We start from the raw sequence: 23415 nt of genomic DNA on the forward strand, positions 1-23415 counted from the left end.
AAGTGACTGTGGATTCTCTGGGCGCAGCGCCGCTTTGCCTCTCTGATTGCCCGTGACAGTTTGGCCCTAGCTGTTCTTAGGGCTGCCTTATCGCCTGCTCTGAAGGCGGAGTCTCGACCTCAGCAGCGCACGCACCTCCGCAGTCATCCACGGCTTCTGGTTGAGCGCGTGGTGATGGTCTTGAGAAAGTGACATCATCAATGCACTTGCTGATGTAGCTGGTCACTGATGCTGTGTATTCCTCCAAGTTGGTAGAATCGCCATATGTTGCAGCCTCCTGAACATGTGCCAGTCAGTACACTCAAAACAGTCCTGAAGAGCAGAGATGGCTCCTGCTGGCCAGGTTTTCACCTGCTTCTGAAGCGGTTTTGTGCGCCTGATCGAGCCGGTCTGTATGCTGGAATTAACATAACAGAGATGTGGTCTGAGTAGCCGAGGTGGGGGCGGGCTCCGCCTGCACGCCTGGGATGTTTGTGTAAACAAGATCAAGCTGCTCGCCTCTCGCTGCAAAGTCCACATACTGATGGAATTTAGGGAGCACTGTCTTGAGATTTGCATGGTTGAAATCTCCGCGACAATAAACAGTCCGGCCGGGTGAGCGCTCTGCAGTTCGCTCATAGCCCCATACAGTTCACAGAGCTTCCTTAGCGTTACGCTTGGGGAATGTAAACCCGGTTATGCAAACAGTGGTGAATTCCCGTGGTAGATAAAAAGGTCTGCATCTAACAGTCACAAGCTCCAACAGCGATGAACAGTAACTAGAGACTAACATAGAGTTCTTGCACCATTCCGTGTTGATGTAAACACACAAGCCACCACCGCGAAGTCTTACCGCAGAGAGCTGTATTTCTGTCGGCACTAAACGAGGCGAGCCCGCCTAGCTGAATGGCGGCATCCGAACTCTGTCGCTGAGCCACGCCTCGCGGAAAACAAAGACGCAGCAGTCTCTAAACTCACGCCATGTAGCCTGCTGGAGTCGGATATAGTCCAGTTTATTGTCCAGGGAGCAAACATTTGAGAGCAGGATAGACGGAGAGCCGGCCGGCTAGGGTTTGTTTTAGCCTAGCATGGACCCCGCCTCTTTCCGCTTCGCTCGCGACACCGCCACGACGCCCTCTCCCCGCCACCGGCATCAGGCGACGCCGAGGGCTGGAGGCCTGGTCTCCGCGAGCAAGCCGAGTACGCCGTAGCGCCTCCTGCAGGTCATCATGCAGCTTGGTTTTTGCATGATTCTTATATTTGAGTAGTGTCTGGCGATGGTAGACACGAACACTGGTTGCTCCGATGTCCATGTGTTGCAAAAGTCGGGCTTTTTTAACAAAAATAGCACCGTTGTGGATCCGGAGTGGCCGCTGCGTGCTACCGCGCCGCGCCGCCATCTTGGACTGGGTGAAACTAATACTGGTGATAGGAGAGCGGGCATGCGAGCCCGAGGAGGGAGGCCAAACACTGCAGACAGGACATTACAGCTCTATTCTTCTCTGTGGTACAAACATCACACTCCACACAAGAGTCCTCCTGAGAACAGGAAGCAGTTTGTATGGATGTCTTCTGCAGCTTCTCCATCATCTCAGCTAGAACAGTGTTCTTTTTCAGTGCAGGTCTTTGAGTGAAGGTCTCTCTGCATTGGGGACAGTGGTATGGTGGCATCTGGTCCTTTTGATCCCAGCAGTCAGTAATGCAGCTCATGCAATAACTGTGTCCACATGGAATCGTCACCGGCTCCTTCAGTGGATCCAAACAGATCAAACAGCTGAACTGCTCCTGAAATTCCCTTCCTGAAGATTCTGCCATTTCTATAAAGCTCAAGAATTCAACAGATTCTCTTAGTCTGTTCCCCTTTATAAGGATGGCTAAATAAATGAAAGAGCATTTTGTTCAATTTATCTTTAAAGAGGAAATTACATGTCTTTTTGACAATATTCAAGGACACAGCAGTCCAAAGCCAAATTCTTCCATAGAAACTGATAAGTAAACAGTTTAGCCAACGCAACATCCAATTTTACATGTTAGCATAACTACACAGATAAATAATTGCTAGATCTATTTCAATAAGGACAAAATAACACAGACAAAACCATGAATTTCATTTTCTAAAAAGTACTTACCTACTTTGACAGATAAAACAAGCCGAATATTCCCTCCTCAACAGCTTTACGCCAAACTATTTGTGTTGAGTCACTGATGTGGCAGATAATTCAGTTTCATTTCTTTTGAATACACACACTTCCTGGTTTTCACTAAATGGTGCGTGTGGATGTGTCCCGAGAGAGAGAGAGAGAGAGAGAGAGAGACAGAGAGAGAGAGGTGGTTGGGGGGTGATATAAAGAAAATATACATTTGGTCCTTTAAAGTTAAGTAGATATATCTTAAGGATATATCCAAGGACTAAGTCCTGGACTTAATCTAATAATACTTTGTCTTGTCTTTGTTTAATGAACTAAGTAATTAAAGTTAAAGTACAGATAATAAGATGAGGCCTCAAAGCTGGAAGTCAGATGTGGAGAGCCAGAGAGCTGAGCTGTTAGTCTGAGGACCAAAAGTTAAGTTAAGGTCATTATACCCTCTTGAGACTGTGCCAAGAAAGATTCATTATTTGGTACAGTGCGCTCTGCACGGTTTGAAGCTAACGCAAGGTTTTTAGGACATATTGTTATGACCCATTGAAGTGGGTGCATGATCATGATGCATAAACATCATGATCTCAACAGCACTAACATATGTGTGTCTTATCCAGTATGTGCGGATGTGCAAGACTCCCGTCTACACATTGCTTAAAACAATAACATTTATAGTTATATCTAAGTTAGCACCAAGCTCTCTGAATTCAGCTCTGAAAACTCATCAGGTCAAAAGGGCAACAAGTTCATATACTAAGAGTCTAAAATGTATATACTTTGTCCCAAACAGCACTCCAGTTTCTCACGGGAATGTTGGGCATAGAAAGCACAAACCATTTAACAAACCATTTACAAGGATAGAGAACGAGCATGACGTAATCTTCTAAAACACACACATAGAACATATAAGGCTTGTGCCTGGTAACATGTATACAATGACCACAAAAACCCTCTCTACACAGGACATCCCAATACCTATCAAATCACTCTGGATGATCAGGATACACTTGGGCTTTATTGTTATTAATCAATTTTCTGTTCCCTTCTGAAACTACTTTGAATTTAAATTACCTTTATTTATCAATATAGGCCTAAGCTAAAATAACCCAAATTAAATATGACATTTTCTTAGTCCATTCACATTCCACAGATACCACACTGTGGCCTTTATGATTGTCAATCATGCACAAGTAACAAATGCACCGACTGTCATCCTGACAGTAAGTCTCTAGAAATGTTCCATGATTGAGGCAAATGTTCTCTTGAATGTGTGTGGAGACTTTGACCAGTTTGTGCTTCATAGATGCAGAAGACTGATGGTGAGGCTTTATATTAATTTATTTTGATCATTGGAAAGCCAGTATACACTATTTCAGAGAATAAAAAAGTGTGATAGGTCAATTTATACACTCACCTAAAGGATTATTAGGAACACCTGTTCAATTTCTCATTAATGCAATTATCTAATCAACCAATCACATGGCAGTTGCTTCAATGCATTTAGGGGTGTGGTCCTGGTCAAGACAATCTCCTGAACTCCAAACTGAATGTCAGAATGGGAAAGAAAGGTGATTTAAGCAATTTTGAGCGTGGCATAGTTGTTGGTGCCAGACGGGCCGGTCTGAGTATTTCACAATCTGCTCAGTTACTGGGATTTTCACACACAACCATTTCTAGGGTTTACAAAGAATGGTGTGAAAAGGGAAAACATCCAGTATGCGGCAGTCCTGTGGGCTGAAAATGCCTTGTTGATGCTAGAGGTCAGAGGAGAATGGGCCAACTGATTCAAGCTGATAGAAGAGCAACTTTGCCTGAAATAACCACTCGTTACAACCGAGGTATGCAGCAAAGCATTTGTGAAGCCACAACACGCACAACCTTGAGGCGGATGGGCTACAACAGCAGAAGACCCCACCGGTACCCATCCTCTGATGGCTACTTCCAGCAGGATAATGCACCATGTCACAAAGCTCGAATCATTTCAAATTGGTTTCTTGAACATGACAATGAGTTCACTGTACTAAAATGGCCCCCACAGTCACCAGATCTCAACCCAATAGAGCATCTTTGGGATGTGGTGGAACGGGAGCTTCGTGCCCTGGATGTGCATCCCACAAATCTCCATCAACTGCAAGATGCTATCCTATCAATATGGGCCAACATTTCTAAAGAATGCTTTCAGCACCTTGTTGAATCAATGCCACGTAGAATTAAGGCAGTTCTGAAGGCGAAAGGGGGTCAAACACAGTATTAGTATGGTGTTCCTAATAATCCTTTAGGTGAGTGTATACAGTACATGAACTTTTGCGTCAAGAAATTGACCTGAACAAATTGTGCCTTTCATACAAATGTCAATATATCAGAGATGCTGTAACGAACGAGGCTGCTATCCCTTCAGCCGACCGCCAGAGGGAGCCCTCTCCCGAATACCGACACTTAACCATTTCTTCTATGGTGACTTCCTGTTTATCCCATGCTTACTTGCTTACTTGTGTATCGACTACTTTGCCTGGTTAATCAGCTACATCTCTGCCTAGTGTTTTGGATTTATCTGCTGTGTTTAATAAACTTCCTGCATATGGATTCTTCCTCATCCTCCATGTCGAGTTCCTCACAAATGCCTACATGTGTTGGTTGGCACCACTCATGCCTACTTTTCTTTTCAATAATGTCAGCTTTTAATTAGACTTTTTTTGTCTCTGCCTGGATATTAACACCAACTCACATTTTGGCATTAAGCCCCAGAAACATATACTGAAATGACTTTGAACTCAGAAATTGAAAACATGTTCATCATAGGTTTATTCAAATCATTTTATTTTTTTTGGGTGAATTGCATTTTTATCTATTTTAAAATAATTTAACTACACATGAAAATTTACATCTGCACATCTTTAAAGTATATACTGTTATACATATATATATATTATTCCTCTCATCTCTTTCAAAACAAGTACTATTTAGCCACATCTACAATCAGTCATACAAGTGTCATGACATACTTTAATTTAATTGATCAATTGTCACACATTATACATACATTTCTGCATATACATGGTAAAATGATTTATTTTTCACATCAGAGTGCAGGGTCAGCCATGATACAGAGCAGATAGGTTCAAAGGGCCCAACAGTGGTGTCTTGGTGGTGTTGGGGCTTGAACCCCTGACCTTCTGGTCAGTAACCCAGAGCCTTAACCGCTGAGCCACCACTGCCCTTAACTTGATAACAAAGGCTCCTGTAACTTTTCAGTACATAATTCTGAAGTTCATATATTTCATCTCAGATAAAACCTGGCTATATCAAATTTAAGAGACAACTACTATTTTAGCTGGTTGTGTATATTAATCGTTTAATAAAACATTGTCTATTGCATCCGCAAATTGCATTTTGACACATCATTTGCAGTTGATTATTACTTTTATTTATTTACCTTTTCCCACTTTAAATCCAAGTTTAACAGTCACACTATATCAATCTCTAAACACAACACGTCTTGTGTCATCACTAAAAAAAAAAAATCTAAATTAAGGCACTGCTGATTTATGAATCATGTATCATTTGATCCTTTGAAAAGAGCTTTTAAAAAGCAAACTTCTGGCATCTTTGGTGTTTTATTCTTTGCTTTTATTTCTGGTCTGTTTGAGATCTCCCATGTTCTATGATCTTGACAATTGAACCTGGTCCAATCTCAAATGCTGGATAGAGAGGTTCAGTGAATGTGGTCTGGACTCTGTGGATGAGAGTCCTTTTTTTAGAGACACTGTAGAAGGACAGAGTTCCTGCCCTGTGATCCAGATACACCCCTATTCTAGAGGCGGGAGTACGGGTTTTTACCAGCTCTTTACCATGTCTTAAATAGTAATTTGCTTGATAGCGTGTGAATCCCCAGGACTTCTCGTTAAACCCAAGTCTGCAGTCACAACTTGTTCCTTTACGACTAATTCCTTTGTATGAGACCTCTATAGACCAATCCATCCCACTGCACTCAACCTCCCAGTAACAACGACCACACAAACCCTCTCTACACAAGACATTATTATAACAATCAAATCGCTCTGGGTGATCAGGATACTCTTGGGCTATATTGTTATTCAACACTTTTCTGTTCCCTTCTGTCAGGATGAGGTTTTTGTGTGCAGTGTTTGGATCCAGTTGCAGCTGACAGAAATCTGATGAATGAGCAAATAATCAAATGCAGTGCTCAACGGATCACATTTTAGTAGTTGTTATTTGTGGATCTCTATCAATTGTGTGTTGAAGAAACAATGAAATACGTAAAGCTCAACTTACACTGCAAAAATTCAACTGGAGTCTTTGGTTCTGCAGACTCTACAACATGAACGTTTGACACTGGAAACACAATTACAAACCAAATTCAAGGTTACTTAATAAATGTAGCATGAATAAAACAATAAAACAAACCCTTTAGATTTTTAGAATAAAAAGTGCACACCTTCTCTGGATATTTTATTTGTTTCTTGTTGACAAACATCCTCCAAAACCCCTTTGAGTGCTGAGATTGAAATATCTTTAAAAGACAGATGAGGGTGATGAGTGATGTTGGGCAAATCTCCAAAAGTGGGTAAAACACACACAGACTGAGAACTCTGCAATGAAACAAATAACTCAGACATCATTTATCAAGCATAGGAGATTAATATTTTCTTTTTAGAATGGTGGTATATCATCTTAAGGAAGGTTTATATATATATATATATATACCATAAGAGAAATGTCATTACCTTCAGAAAATGGACCTGATTGTCAGTAACTAAAAGTTTCTGTATCTCCTCGTCTCTTTGTCTGAGTTCTGTCAGCTCCTGATCCAGATGTTTGTGAAGTTTCTCTGCTCGATCTATCTCAGCTTTCTCTTGAGCTCTGATCAGATCTTTAATCTCAGAGCGTTTTTTCTCAAGAGAGGAGATGAGCTCAGTGAAGACCTTCTCACTGTCCTCCACGGCCTCTTGAGCTGAGATCTGATGGAGACAAAATGGTGTAAAAGCAACACGAAAAAAAACAAATCCGAGGAACAAAAATTCAGGGGGCACATTTAAATAAAAACAGATGCAAAAGACTGCAATACAGTGCAATATATTCTTCAGGATCATACAAATGTCAACATGTGCATGATATATGGAGCTGTGAAGGCCAAAATTGTTAAAAGGTCACTTACAGACAACAGTGAAATTAACACATCGGTGTAAACGTCAGTGAAATTCATTCATATGCATTATTGAAGTTTCTTACATACCCTATAGTGTTATTAAGCTCTTGATATAAATATCAATCCTTCAAACGCATTATTGAAAAGCTTCTTATAAGCACTAGTGAAATTTAGATATTCATATTCAAAACTGATTCTGTGGACTTAAATTTCCTAAAATAAATGTACACATTTGTAGCTGAAAGTGTTTTCCAATCATTACTTCAACTCTTCTCATATACTGTACACTTGTGAAATGGTCTCTCAATCACTACAGAAATCCCTTTCAATCAGACATATCACAACGTCTTGCATTAACTACTATTGTGATCATATACATACACTCACCTAAAGGATTATTAGGAACACATACTAATACTGTGTTTGACCCCCTTTCGCCTTCAGAACTGCCTTAATTCTACGTGGCATTGATTCAACAAGGTGCTGAAAGCATTCTTTAGAAATGTTGGCCCATATTGATAGGATAGCATCTTGCAGTTGATGGAGATTTGTGGGATGCACATCCAGGGCACGAAGCTCCCGTTCTACCACATCCCAAAGATGCTCTATTGGGTTGAGATCTGGTGACTGTGGGGGCCATTTTAGTACAGTGAACTCATTGTCATGTTCAAGAAACCAATTTGAAATGATTCGAGCTTTGTGACATGGTGCATTATCCTGCTGGAAGTAGCCATCAGAGGATGGGTACATGGTGGCCATAAAGGGATGGACATGGTCAGAAACAATGCTCAGGCAGGCCGTGGCATTTAAACGATGCCCAATTGGCACTAAGGGGCCTAAAGTGTGCCAAGAAAACATCCCCCACACCATTACACCACCACCACCAGCCTGCACAGTGGTAACAAGGCATGATGGATCCATGTTCTCATTCTGTTTACGCCAAATTCTGACTCTACCATCTGAATGTCTCAACAGAAATCGAGACTCATCAGACCAGTCAACATTTTTCCAGTCTTCAACTGTCCAATTTTGGTGAGCTCTTGCAAATTGTAGCCTCTTTTTTCCTATTTGTAGTGGAGATGAGTGGTACCCGGTGGGGTCTTCTGCTGTTGTAGCCCATCCGCCTCAAGGTTGTGCATATTGTGGCTTCACAAATGCTTTGCTGCATACCTCGGTTGTAACGAGTGGTTATTTCAGGCAAAGTTGCTCTTCTATCAGCTTGAATCAGTCAGCCCATTCTCCTCTGACCTCTAGCATCAACAAGGCATTTTCGCCCACAGGACTGCCGCATACTGGATGTTTTTCCCTTTTCACACCATTCTTTGTAAACACTAGAAATGGTTGTGCGTGAAAATCCCAGTAACTGAGCAGATTGTGAAATACTCAGACCGGCCCGTCTGGCACCAACAACCATGCCACGCTCAAAATTGCTTAAATCACCTTTCTTTCCCATTCTGACATTCAGTTTGGAGTTCAGGAGATTGTCTTGACCAGGACCACAGCCCTAAATGCATTGAAGCAACTGCCATGTGATTGGTTGATTAGATAATTGTATTAATGAGAAATTGAACAGGTGTTCCTAATAATCCTTAAGGTGAGTGTATACTGATCTAACAAGATGTACAGATGATATTGTCACATTGTCTCACATCCATTCAATTAGTTCTGTAAGAGCAAATTTAACAGGATGATGAAAGAGGATTTCAGAAGCTGTGTTCCCACTCAGTTGAATTTGGAGCATGAGGTGCAGGGGGTCAGGAATAAGCTGATTAGCAGCTTCCTTTTAGCCCCTGCTAGGCTACCTTAACACCCAAGTGTGCGATGCCCTAGCAACCACCAAGAGCACCCTAGCAGCTGCCTAACCACCACCTAGCAACACCCTAGCGACCAACCAGAACACACTAGAAACCACCAAGCAACACACTAGCGACCAACCAGAACACAATAGAAACGCCCTAGCAACCACCCAGAAGACTCTAACAACCATCTAGCAATGCCCTAGAAACTATACAGAACACCCAAGCAACCACCAACAACACCCTAGCAGCCGCCTAACAACAACCTAGCAACACCCTAGCAACCAACCAGAACACACTAGAAAACACCAAGCAACGCACTAGCGATCACCCAGAACACCATAGCAACGCCCTAGCAATCACCCAGAACACTCTAACAATCAATATCTTAATTTCACTAGTGTTTGCAAGAAACGTTTCAATAATGCATATAAATTAATTTCACTCATGTTTATATCAATGTATACATTTCACTAGTGTTTTTAAGAGGCTTTTCAACAATTATGGCCTACACAGCTCCTCATACACAGTATGTAATCCACATACTTTACAAATACACTGTTGACATTGGATCTAAAAGGTGCAGGTGCATCTGTGCCCAACACATTGATACTAACTTTAAAAGACTTCACAGCATCACTGAGTTCCTGCTGACTTCCCTCTCGCTCCTGGATCATTTCCTGGCATTTCACCAGTGTCTTCCTTAGCTCTTTCTGAGGATGTTAACACACAAAATCAATACAAATATGATGAATAGAGTAACAAAACTTTATACCTTGTCAGTCTGATCTAGTAAACATGGTAACATTCATGAGGTCAGTCTCATTTAAAGTGAAAATGACACATTATAGGATTATTCACAGCTTCAGTTGTAACACACATTTTCTGCTAATTTTTACAATCTGAGAAACGTGTTCAAAACTATCGTCCAGCATCGCACAACAGATATGGGACACTGAAAATAATCTGCAATTTTCTTTTAATATTCTATATGCATATTAAATATAAATATAAGAATTAAGCTAATTAACTAGCATTACCTTTTTTTCAGTCAATTTCAATTCCACCAATACCACACCATGGTCTTTATGATTGTCGATCATGCACAAGTAACAAATGCACTGACTGTCAACCTGACAGTAAATATCAAGAGGTTTTCCATGATTGAGGCAAATGTTCTCTTGAATTTGCATGGAGACTTTGACCAGTTTGTGCTTCATAAATGCAGGAGACTGATAGTGAGGCTGCAGATGAGTTTCACAGAAGGAGGCCAAACACTGCAGACAGGACATTACAGCTCTATTCTTCTCTGTGGTACAAACATCACACTCCACACAAGAGTCCTCCTGAGAACAGGAAGCAGTTTGTATGGATGTCTTCTGCAGCTTCTCCATCATCTCAGCTAGAACAGTGTTCTTTTTCAGTGCAGGTCTTTGAGTGAAGGTCTCTCTGCATTGGGGACAACGGTATGGTGGCATCTGGTCCTTTTGATCCCAGCAGTCAGTAATGCAGCTCATGCAGTAACTGTGTCCACATGGAATCGTCACCGGCTCCTTCAGTGGATCCAAACAGATCGAACAGCTGAACTGCTCCTGAAATTCACTTCCTGAAGATTCTGCCATTTCTATAAAGCTCAAGAATTCAACAGATTCTCTTAGTCTGTTCCCCTTTATAAGGATGATTAAAAAAATTAAAGATCAATATGTTATATATATATATATATATATATATATATATATATATATATATATATATATATATATATATATATATATATATATATATATATTAGGGCTGTCGATTTAATGAGTTAATATCGCGCGATTAGAAATTCAAGCTTGTAGTACCACCTGTTTACTCCAGAGGGCAGTAAGTGAAACTTCAGCTGTATGAGCAACACGCAGTTTATACAGTGAAGAAAACATAAACAACCCGTCAGCAGACATACATCACAAACATGCGTTACATTCTTGCGTTCAAAACACTTGAAGGACCGCAAATGCGATCCAAGGGATCTTACGATGTGTTTAAAGATTGAGTATTAAACTATATTTAACTTGAAACAGTGAACTAAACATTTTATGTTTATGACGCAAGTTAACACACCCGAGACGCGATACAAGTATGTCTGACGCAGGTCGTATGGTCTTTACCTCACAAATATGTAATTATTAACAAGGTTAAGGAGGTGTCCTTTAAACTGTTACACCGTTTTTACCCAGTCGATCTTTATTTAAGAAACATGCTCCATGAAATAGATCCACTTTACTCCTTCTGTAATGCTGTAGATCACCGTTTTTGAGAATGTGTACACGCTGTAGTATTTTGGAGAAAAGGTTGTTTGTTTGTACGTAACTCTGTTTTAACGAATTTTTCTTTGCTTTATAAAGACGTTTTATTTGGTTTTATTTTATTTATTTTCACAGTTTTGATAACTTAGTTAAAATTTTCTGATTGATCTGTTTAAAGTTTTTTTATACATAAGTGTAAAGTCTATAAAGCCTCTATTTGCACTTTTTTGTAAAGACTTAAAATATTATTTAAATACTCTTTGTACCTCCAGCAACTCCAAAACTTTGAAAACCATTGCACTATGTAATTAATATAATGTCTTGGCATTATTGTAAAATATATCTGTAGTGTTGTGTACTATATAGTAAACTTGTACGGAAGAGGATTAGGGCCAAGCAATAATAAAAAATAAAAAACTCTCGAGATTAAAGTCATTATAATGCGAGATTAAACTCGTTAAATTTCGAGAAAAAAGTCGAAATACAATCTTGAGAATAAACTCATTAAATATCGAGATTAAAGTCATTATAATGCGAGATTAAACTTAACGAGTTTTTTCTCGAAACACAACGACTTTATTCTCGATATTTAATGACTTTTTTCTCGAAATTTAACGAGTTTAATCTCGCATTATAATGACTTTATTCTCGAGATGGCTTTATTTATTTATTTTTTATTGCTTGGCCCTAATCCTCTTCCGTACACTTGTATGTGGCTTGTTTCTACAAAAAAAAAAAAATGTCTGATGCAGGTGTAAATTGATGGTCCTTAAACAAGCCCACATAATAAATCTCCAACTGATTGACAAATTCACTTGTGTAATGGATTGCTGTGAACTGTGTGTCAATGATTGATTTATGATCAATAATATGGTAGTAAACAATACATTGTATTCTAAAGCCACTTTTTATATTGTCTTATCAATGATTAACTCTTCTGCCACAAGAATGTAATGCATTTTAATTATCTGAATATTTTTTATTTTATATATATACATATATGTAATTTTTTTATATTTAAAGATAACAATGTGTAATTATTTCATCATTATATATTGAGTTATTGTTATATGAGGGGCTTTCTCAGCAAATATTTGTATATGCGATTAATTAAATCGGGACACCATGTAATTAATTTGATAAAAAATGTTCATCGATTGACAGCCCTAATATATACATATATCTTTAAAGGAGGAAATGACATGTCTTTTTGACAATATTCTCGGACACAGCAGTCCAAAGCCAAATTCTTCCATAGAAACTGATAAGTAAACAGTATAGCCAACACAACATCCAATTTTACATGTTAGCATAACTACACAGATAAATAATTGCTAGTTACATTTCAATAAAGACAAAATATCACCGACAAAATCATAAATTTCATTTTCTAAAAGTTCTTACCTGCTCTGACAGATAGAACAAGCCGAATATTCCCTCCTCAACAGCTTTACGCCAAACTATTTGTATTGAGTCACTGATGTGACAGATAATTCAGTTTCGTTTCTCTTGAACACACACACACTTCTTGGTTTTCATTGTGTAACCACAATGGATGTGTGTGGATGTGTCCCATTCATACTATATATATATTTAGGCTATATGTATATAAAACAAGCATACAAATCATTATCACAACTCAGAAATGCTCCACAACTTCTCTCTGACCTAAAAAAAAATAATTACATTTATTTCCGGTTCCTCTCATCTCTTTCAAAAACAAGTACAAATTAGCCACATCTACAATAAGTCATACAAGTCTCATGACATACTTGACAACAAAGGCTCCAGTATATTTATGGAAAGTAATAAAATAAAACTATTATAACACTTTTAATGTAACTTAGTTGAAAACAGGGTGATAAAATGCTGCAATGAACTTATTATTTCACATCAAATAAGAAAACACGTGGTCAAGTGAGTCGGTGAATTGTTCATTTGAACTTTTTCATTTACATCAACCTCCGAACAAACTGATTCACACCTGTGACCACATATTCCCTAGAAGATATTTCAGTATATTATAATGTGGGTGATATCATTTTTCACGCTAATGTTGACACTTTGTGGCTTCACCTTGAGTGAATGAGCAGTGATTGCAACAAAAGCATTATTCACTGGAACTGTTCAGGATATTAATCTGTAGTTCAGATATTTCATCTCAGATATCCAATTTAAGAGACAATGATTATCTGGGTGTGTATATGAATTATGCTTGATAACATCTATTTTAATAAACTGTTGTTGAACAAAACTACAAATGGCATTTTGATTTGAATAAATGTTTGACACATATATTGCAGTTTATTATGTAGTTACATTTTCAAACTTGAAATCAAAGTTTTACAGTCACAGTATTACTTTGATTTAGAATACAGTTATTACTAGATTATGAAATATGTGTCTTTTGATTTGTGAAGAGTTTTTAAAAGCAAACTTCTGGCATGTTTTGGTATTTTATTCCCATTCCACAGATACCACACCGTGGTCTTTATGATTGTCGATCATGCACAAGTAACAAATGCACCGACTGCCATCCTGAAACTAAATCTCCAGAAGTTTTCCATGATTGAGGCAAATGTTCTCTTGAATTTGCATGGAGACTTTGACCAGTTTGTGCTTCATAAATGCAGGAGACTGATAGTGAATCTGCAGATGAGTTTCACAGAAGGAGGCCAAACACTGCAGACAGGACATTACAGCTCTATTCTGAAAAAATACATGTTTAATTTTTAAGCACAGCTCGTACATTTCTGATCTTTTTTCCATCCAAGTGTTTTGCTACAAAAAGAGAACATGTATCCCAGAACACGGATGTCCCCATTAACAAAAAAGGGTGTGTCGCCTGAGTGTGTATGTGCACTGTTTGTGGTTAATAACAGAATTTCTGTCTTTTGTACAACCAAACCACAATTGCACTTTGATTTAATAAACGTTTACATATAAAATACAATATTGCATTTTATTTCCTTTTAACATTTCTACACTTGTAATCAAAGCTTCACAGTTGCAAATTGCATCTTTGGGTCATAGACAAATAAGGTTGCCAGAGGTGATACACATGAGGAAGTTTTCTCAGTGTTACAACATGACCTGAACTAATTGTGCCTTTCTTAAAAATGTCAATATATCAGAGATGCTGTAACGGACGAGGCTGCTATCCCTTCATCCAACCGCCAGAGGTTCCACAGATGTGTTGGTTACACCATCTGACTTTGATTTGGAGGAAAAAAGGTTTATCAAATGTTAATCATATTTTATTTAAAAAAGATTATTTTACTGCTTATTTATATTTTTAAAGCATTTTTTATTTTCAAAAAGTTCAGCTTTAAATTAGACCTTTTTTTTTTTTTTAACACTGTCTCTGCCTGGACGTTAACATCACATTATATTTTTGATATTAAGCCCCAGAAAATATATTGAAATGACTTTGAACTCAGAAATAGTTATATATATATATATATAAAACGCATTTGTGCATGGAACTACTTTCTTATGCAGCAGATCAGAATCTGACAACGATGCGTTCAAGCCTTCGTTAGTAAGTAAAAAACGTCACTTTAGAAATAGTATCACGGCTTGTGCTGTTTCTAACAATTTATTGGAGAAACAAGGATTTGTGTATGTGAGAGATTGAGAGTGAGTGAGAGCGAGAGAGAGAGAGTGCGATCACCTGTTGATGATGCTGTAGTCTGTTAATCAGCTTTCTGAAGATAATGTGTTTTTGGTGAAATTCATCCTATTTTCTCAGTGGAAAACTAGCCATATTCCTCCCCATTTCGTGGTAGCTAATGCACAAAAGTAAATCACTATTGAAGCCGCAATGTCCTCCGCCATTTTGAACAGTATTTTCACTACAATGTGGAAACTCCGGTAAGAGAAGCACCTTGAATTTGTGTAATTAATCAGTCTGTTGTGTCTCTCAGCTGTGATGAGCCTTTATGCTGAAGTTGTTTGTTTAAATCTATTTCCTAGCTTTAGTAGTAATACAAGAGATCACAGAGTTTTGTTGAATATAAACACTGACTGACACTGACTGACACTGACTTCACGTCACCAACTGGCTCATACTACACACAGAAATGGTCTTTCGCTTCCACCTGCTGGTTAAAATATGTAATGACACAAAATTAAATGAAAAGAGACAGATAGCCATTAACACATCTGCACTGCTCTTACTCTTTAATTTAGAATGGCACAAACACAAGTAGAGTGATACAAACACAGTGAAGCGTCCGAGTGCTGATGGTGTCAGACCATCAGTACTTATAGAACGTCTCTCGTCCAATCAGATTTGAGGACCGGAACTAACTGTTGCGCGCACGCGCGCCCACACACACACACAGAGTATATATTGATTTTTGAAAATTTCAGGCAATACTTATGGTATTATTTAGCCAAACAAAACATTTTTATATTATCGGTCTGTCTGAACTCCCTCCTTATCCATAATTGTGACAGATGAACCTGCTCCAAACCCAAATGCAGCATAGAGAGGTTCAGTAAAAGTGGTCTGGACTCTGTACAGTAGAATCATTTTCTTACAAACACTGTAGAAGGACAGAGTTCCTGCTCTGTGATCCAGATACACCCCTATTCTAGAGGAGCAGACCGCAGGGATAGGGACATTTTCTGTATTGTGTCTAAAATAGAATTTCCGTAGACAGCGGGTCAACCTCCAGGAATTTTTGTTAAAGCCAAGTCTACAGGCTTTACCTTTCCCTTTCCGACCAATCCCTTTATAGCAAACTGCTACAGTCAGTTCAAATCCACTGCACTCAACCTCCCAGTAACAACGTCCATCCAAAGCCTCTCTACACAGGGTGTTATGTAAAGTATCAAATCGGTCCGGATGATCAGGACACTCCCGGGCTTCACATGTGTGCGATGCTGTTCTGTTCCCGTCTGACAGTTTGAGGTTTTTGTGTGCCGTGTTTGGATCCAGATGAAGCTCATGGAAATCTGAAGATGAACATGGATATAAACAAATACTGAAGGCAGTACTGTTTTTTTTTTCCACTGATATTTATCAATTAATGTGCGTTTGTGTCAAAGAAACAATAGCGCAACTTACACTGCATGAATTCATTTGGAGTCTTTGGGTCTGGAGACTCTGCAGCATCCACATTTGACACTAAAGAGAGCGTAAAAAAAAATAAATTCAACAGTTATTTTTTTCTATGTGTAATCTTACGTATGAATGACACAATAGACCTTATTCACTGCAGCGCCATCTTTGATTTTTGATGGGAATGACAACGAGGCTGTGAGGGATAGACATACAGTGTCTTCAATGGGTTGTACAGTTGTTTAAAGTGTTTTTGGATCATTCCACTGATGAAACACTGAAAAATATCTTTCCAAGATATTTCCGTAGACCAAAACGCCAGTCCATACAACATGAGTTGAGGAAAATTAGATGTGTTCTAGGAGCTTTTTGAAAGCTTTATTCACAATAAAAATTGATGGTGCTACTGTGAATAAAGTCTGAATCAAAATGACCCAAGATAAAAAAAATATTCAGACCATCTTGAGACATTCTGGTTGTTTCCTGTTGACAAAAATCTTCCAAAACCTCTTTGAATCCTGAGATTGTTAGAGCTTTTAAAGACAGTTGAGGATGCTGAGTGATGCTGAGCATGTCTTCATATTTGGGTAAGACAAACAGGGAATAAAAACTCTAAAATGAGATAAATAAATCATAATTTGTCAAGCATAAGAGGTCATTTCCATAAAACAATAGAACAAGCACAAAGCAATGGTGGTTCATACAGAAGGTTCCTAAACATAATGTAAGATCTAAAACGAAGTGTCCCTACCTTCAGAAAAAAGACCTGATTTTCAGTATCTAAAAGTTTCTGTATCTCCTCGTCTCTTTGTCTGAGTTCTGTCAGCTCCTGATCCAGCTGTTTGTGAAGTTTCTCTGCTCGATCTATCTCAGCTTTCTCTTCAGTTCTGATCAGATCTTTAATCTCAGAGCGTTTTTTCTCAAGAGAGGAGATGAGCTCAGAGAAGACCTTCTCACTGTCCTCTACTGCCTCTTGTGCAGAGATCTAATGAAAAGATAAAGACTCCAGTCATATCAGTGGCCTACAAAAAGCTATTTTAATCTACATTTTATTCTGCCATGTGGAGAACACTCAACTTTCAGTTACAGGATAAGTTAATCATGACAAATACATCAAATACTATTTTACAATGGTGCCATTGTAAAAAAAAAAAAAAAGATTTGGCAGGAAATTGCTTCCATTTATTTAGATACTCCTTTGTCAGAACTTATGGTATAGCAAAAAATATATATATTTAAAAAAAAAAACTTTTAAGTGTAGCTTTGTTGTGGTTTACCTACATTAAATCATGAGTAGGGGTGTTCGATTCCTAACATTTTGGAAACAACTCAAGATTCACATTTCTGATATCGGAATGGATTCTATGAGTCGATTCCAGACACATTTTCTCAATTCCTCAGAAAAAAATGGGAGGCACAGTTAAACCTCATAGTAAATAGTGCAATAAAGTTATATTTATGATAGTATGAATGAGTGATATACAGATCAATGTGCTGATATTTGGTAATTTTGCAATTATTAGCATTGGTTGATTAATAGAAGTATTAACTTTACTGTTTGTCAGCTCCAAAATGTACCAATAGATTTATCAATGAGTAGTAGTAAACACTCTCTGTTTTTAAGGTTTTATCTTAGTATTTAAGTAACTATTGCATAAAATATGTGTTTGTTTCCCTTTAGAAATGTTGTGTGCATCTAATTTGCTGTTGTTAAATTGTATTATGTTTATCTGCATTTATGTTAACCATCCTGCTCTCTAGATATTGGTATTGGCATTGGCCATTGAAAAACCCATATCAGTCGACCACTAGTGTGAATGTGAAAAGATCTTGACATTTTCTAAGAGGTATAATCTAAACATAAGACTATATAAGTGTTGGGTAAATTGTTCAAAAAAAAATTATTCACCACAAATTACCAGGTCAATCTGGAGTTGAGAGTACTTTACTATTTAAGTAACTTTCTAAACCACTTTTCATAAAAGTTGTTTGTTTTTATGCTCAACAAGTTCAAAATAATGTCTATATTGCCTTCTCATCCATTGCCACATGCCGTCCAGCATTCACAGAAACACAAAAAGACATACATATGAACACAATTGATATTTAAATGTATTATACATAAAAAATAATATAATAGAAACATTGCAACCTAAGTAATGTATTTAAAATTACCATAATTGAAAGTCAGTAACGATTTTAAGCCCGATTTTCGCTCACCGACAGTTTTGTGGAGATCGCCGACAAAAGCCTGAAATCGTAGGCAAATCAGAGCTTGAACCCGTGAGTGAAGATCGCAATGTATGAATTATCAAAGACACGATTTGAGAGAAGCGCTGATGTATCGCTGATGTCAGTGAGATATCTAGAAAGTTAAATATCTGGACCTGTCTGCGATTCCAAATCGTGCAGTGTGAAATATATTTTGACTGAATACAACAGCAGCGTTGACCTACAGCCAATGAGAGAGCAAGAAACGGGGCATGGGAAGTTTCAGTGGGAGGAGTCCTGATGTACCTGCAACAGAACATCAACTAGCATGTCTGCGGTATCAAAAAGTCTCATTGGACCGAAAAAATGGAGGAAAAAGGAGTGGAACATTGGCAGGAGCACCAGTGACTATTTGATGATTCCTCTGAACTGTCCCACAACGGGGTGGAGAAAGAGAAGATTTGAAGAAAAATTGCAAATTCTTTTGGACAGTCAGGTAAGCAAATAGATAGATTTTTCTATAAGATGTACTTTTTCATAATGCAACCAATAAAATATATGATTAAAAATATACACAACATATTCTAAAAAAGCATAACATATGATTATGCATTTGTTTTCGTATCTCGCATCACTTCTCGCATGCACTCTGTTGTGAAACGTAATTTGGAGTCTTGGCAGAGTCGTTGGGGATTCAATGGTGAAATGTCTTGTAACGTCACCGATTCCTCGTGTAATTTGAAAACGCTACGATTTCCATGACAAGACAAAAACAGTTGTGTAATTGAACGGTACCACGATCCGACGTCTTAGTCGTGTAGTGTGTAGGAGGCATAAGGCTTCCCCAACACTGCATATCAAGATTAGTTGTTGCTTCTAACACAAACACGCATTACTATAACAAATAATGTAAATTGCATTGGCTTCATCTGGATTAGATTTTTTTTTTTATTGCCATACATGTAAAAATCTAAGCAGGTGCCATCTGGTCAGGTCTGCTCATTTTGATACTCACATTAAAAGACTTCACAGCCTCACTGAGTTCTTGTTGACCTCTCTCTCGCTCCTGGATCATCTTTTGACATTTCACCATTTTTTTCTTTAACATCTTCTGGAGGATGTAAAAAATGTACACTTTTACTAAAAGCAAAAGTATACATAAGCATCTTGCCAGTCTAATCTGGTGTAACACTCCGCTGAAACACCTTTGAATTTAAATTACATTTATTTATCAATATAGGCATAAGCTAAAATAACAAATTAAATATTACCTTTTTCTTAGTCCATTCACATTCCACAGATACCACACTGTGGCCTTTATGATTGTCAATCATGCACAAGTAACAAATGCACTGCAAATCATCCTGACAGTAAATCTCCAGAAGTTTTCCATGATTGAGGCAAACGTTCTCTTGAATTTGCATGGAGACTTTGACCAGTTTGTGCTTCATAAATGCAGGAGACTGATAGTGAATCTGCAGATGAGTTTCACAGAAGGAGGCCAAACACTGCAGACAAGACATTACAGCTCTATTCTTCTCTGTGGTACAAACATCACACTCCACACAAGAGTCCTCCTGAGAACAGGAAGCAGTTTGTATGGATGTCTTCTGCAGCTTCTCCATCATCTCAGCTAGAACAGTGTTCTTTTTCAGTGCAGGTCTTTGAGTGAAGGTCTCTCTGCATTGGGGACAGCGGTATGGTGGCATCTGGTCCTTTTGATCCCAGCAGTCAGTAATGCAGCTCATGCAGTAACTGTGTCCACATGGAATCATCACCGGCTCCTTCAGTGGATCCAAACAGACCGGACAGCTGAACTGCACCTGAAGTTCACTTTCTGAAGATTCTGCCATTATTTCTTACAATCAGCTCAAAAGACGAATATATTCTCTGAAAAAACCCAAAAAAAACAAGTATCCTTAACTACCGCAGTGTGGATTTTTAAGCATAGGTTAATTCACTTGTATCGCATGGTATGGAAATAACAGTCTGGAATCTCATACAACTGGGCATTACGTGTAGACAGAACGTTAGCATTCCATTCTTAACATACAGTACATGCCAAGTTTCGTTTCTCAAAAAACAAAACGGGTGTGTACTGAGGAGTGACAGTGTACAGTAAGGAAGAGACTTTATAATATATTATTCAAACATAAAATAATTATTGCATTCCAGCTTCCTGATCTGGATTTAGCCCAAATCATTCATTCCTTTCTTACCACTTTTCATAAGTGTTTTTCATGTCCACTCAAGGCACATAGTAAATGGTAAATGGTCTGCACTTATATAGCGCCTTTTTAACCTTAGCAGTATTCAAAGCGCTTTACACTGCATCTCATTCGCCCATTCATGGACCAATGACAGCAGAGCTGCCATGCAAGGCACTAGCCTGGCATTGGGAGCAACTTGGGGTTAAGTGTTTTGCCCAAGGACACTTCGGCAAGTGGAGGCATATGGGCCGGGAATCGAACCACCAACCCTGCAATTGGTGGCCAACCCGCTCTACCACCTGAGCCACAGCCGCCCCATAGTGCATGTTGTTTTGTTTTTCTTGCGCCAAGCAGCTGGTTATATTAAATTGCCTGAATATGCCACTGTGGTGGTGGGGGTGTGGTTGAGTGCTGGCTTGTGAATGGAGAGCGAGATCAGGGGATGAGAATGGTAAGGATCTTCACCTTGCATTGATTATCTCTAACAGCTGTTGTCATTGCAGTGAGAGTGGAGATGGGTGTTAAGAGCGTGCCAGATGCCAGTGAAGAGAGAGTGCTACACACACATACACACCCTGAGAGACAACATTTGCAAGCTGCACCAAAACGATGCAGTACTGCAACCCAACCAGCTCGCTTTGTCTCGAGCCAGCGCCTGCTGCCGCAGCGCCAAAAGTAGCTGCCGAGCTGCCGGTAAAGCCATGCAAGCCGTGGCACAAACGAAGGCAGCCACCTAGACGCATCGGTTCTCCTTCTCCTCGAATGTACGCACCACTGACAAGGAGAAACTTTGCATCTTTCAAGGGCGGTTGAAGAGCTTGGTCTTGAGAGGTCTCCTCCAGAGGAACCTGAAAAATCTCACTTTGATGACTGGTTCCTACAGGCTGGATGTTAAGTGACTGCGTTCCGCAGATCTGCCCCATTCTTCCCAGTAGTTCATAACTAACTTACAAAATCATGGCGTGCGCCCTATTCAGCTCGCTCGCAGCAGTGATAGCTTTTCATTCCGACATCGTGAATTGCCTCATTCTGATTCGTTCGGACAATACAACAGTAGTGACATATATAAGTCACCAGGATGCGCTGGCCCACTTATGGCCGGCGAAACGCAAGTATGCCATTTCCCCGGTGCGCCTCCTTCATTATGTCATTAGCAAAGTCTGAGTCGACATGGAAACAGTTCTGTTAAATGCACCGAAATGGCCCAATCAGTTCTGGTTTGTGGAGATGGTAGAAAAACTGGAAGGGCTTCCATGAGAAATACTGCTTGAGGGGAGACCTTCTCTCTCAAACACAAGGCACGATTTGGCATCCCCAGCCAGAGATGTGAACCCTACACGTGGCCTTTGAACAGAGAACAGCGGACGAGTCAGAATTGGCTAGAGCACGGTCCACGAGACGCCTTCACACACTGAAATGGATTGTGTTCACTAATTGGTGCTTTTCACACAGCCAAGACTCAGTGAACTGCCCCATACCTGACATTCGTAAACTTCTTTAAGAGTGATTGGACGCAGGGCTCACTCTGTCAATGATCAAAGTTTATGTGGTGACTATATCTGCGTATCACAAACCTGAAGCCAGCACCTCCATAGGCAGAAATGATAGATTTCCATCTATTCTCTGGACTATCCATTTGGGCATCTTTTATTCACATGAGTGTGTTCAGTGTGAAATGGTGCATATGATCCAGCAGTGTGTCCATCTCAGTTTACAAGATGATGGTCTTATCCAATTATGACATTATCTTTTCAAAACATTGCACCTAATGGTGTAGATTTGGCTTGAACATTTACCCATGTTTCCATTTATCATGGTATAAATAATGGGGGTAGTACTTGCTTGTTTTGATTATTGAAGGGGTCAAGTCCCCCCATCCCCACTGGAATATACGCCCTATAGCTATATCTGCAGCCCTGCCGGCGCCATGCCAACATCATGTAGTAAGTTTACATTTAATGAAGAGCAAAATATTGAGGCAGAAGCATGACTTTCAGAATAGACGAATCTGCGGCCGGTCGATCACATCTGGTGTAAAACGGAAGGTTTTACCAGTTAACGTGAAAACCAGTTGAACCGTGACACCGGTATTTATCACATGCTACATGTTAGCTCAATATCAAACAGTTATAATTTTATGAATTCAGTTTTCAGTCTGGTGGGTTTGATACCATTCGTATACTACCAAAACCTATCGCTTACCTTCAGAATAACTGACGGCACAATCCAGCCCAAAATACGTGACTGTATTCTGGAAACAAGGCCAATAAAACAACCCGTGACTGCCCATATTTATAAGAGACTTTATATCAAAGTCTCTCTAGCAAGTCAGTCCACTGTCGGACATCGGGACGCTATTTACAGTCACGCCAGTGCAGCTCCTATCTACTTGAATGGAGAAAGACCAACCGTTGGTCAAAATTACGATCAAAGAACATATTTCAAATCAGCGATAAAATGTGACAATACTGGTATTGTAAATTGTGATTCTTTACCTCATATTACGCAAAAAAAACCACGAAGTTTTCCTTGCTTGTATAGCTAATGCGCAC

General features: G+C 39.1%; 2 protein-coding genes and 1 long non-coding RNA gene across 3 annotated transcripts in view; 1 reads left to right on the top strand and 2 right to left on the bottom strand.

Annotated features, from left to right (window-relative positions):
- LOC127631976 (uncharacterized) overlaps window positions 1-10473 on the top strand; it is a 36650-nt gene extending 26177 nt beyond the window's left edge. Inside the window, exon 3 of the long non-coding RNA XR_007969031.1 lies at window positions 10334-10473. This is a non-coding gene — a long non-coding RNA (uncharacterized LOC127631976). The remainder of the gene's footprint in view (window positions 1-10333) is intronic.
- The window catches only part of LOC127631962 (tripartite motif-containing protein 16-like), a 44528-nt gene extending 30895 nt beyond the window's left edge, over window positions 1-13633 (bottom strand). The window contains exons 1-4 of the mRNA XM_052110406.1: window positions 12779-13633; window positions 10124-10715; window positions 9701-9796; window positions 6866-7099 (exon numbers count right to left, since the gene is read on the bottom strand). Coding sequence (XP_051966366.1) covers window positions 6866-7099; window positions 9701-9796; window positions 10124-10705 — 912 coding nt within the window. The 5' untranslated portion in view covers window positions 10706-10715; window positions 12779-13633. The remainder of the gene's footprint in view (window positions 1-6865; window positions 7100-9700; window positions 9797-10123; window positions 10716-12778) is intronic.
- A 1284-nt stretch (window positions 13634-14917) lies between these two features.
- On the bottom strand, window positions 14918-23288 carry LOC127631964 (E3 ubiquitin/ISG15 ligase TRIM25-like). The gene is made up of 7 exons (XM_052110407.1): window positions 23066-23288; window positions 19925-20543; window positions 19669-19764; window positions 17194-17427; window positions 16901-17054; window positions 16449-16508; window positions 14918-16336 (listed from the first exon to the last, which is right to left on the bottom strand). The coding sequence occupies exons 2-7, from the start codon at window positions 20504-20506 to the stop codon at window positions 15792-15794; spliced, it is 1671 nt and encodes a 556-aa protein (XP_051966367.1). The 5' UTR covers window positions 20507-20543; window positions 23066-23288; the 3' UTR covers window positions 14918-15791.
- Between the last annotated feature and the right edge of the window lie 127 nt (window positions 23289-23415).

This window comes from Xyrauchen texanus, chromosome 38 (assembly GCF_025860055.1).
Source record: "Xyrauchen texanus isolate HMW12.3.18 chromosome 38, RBS_HiC_50CHRs, whole genome shotgun sequence".
NCBI classification, from domain to species: domain Eukaryota; kingdom Metazoa; phylum Chordata; class Actinopteri; order Cypriniformes; family Catostomidae; genus Xyrauchen; species Xyrauchen texanus.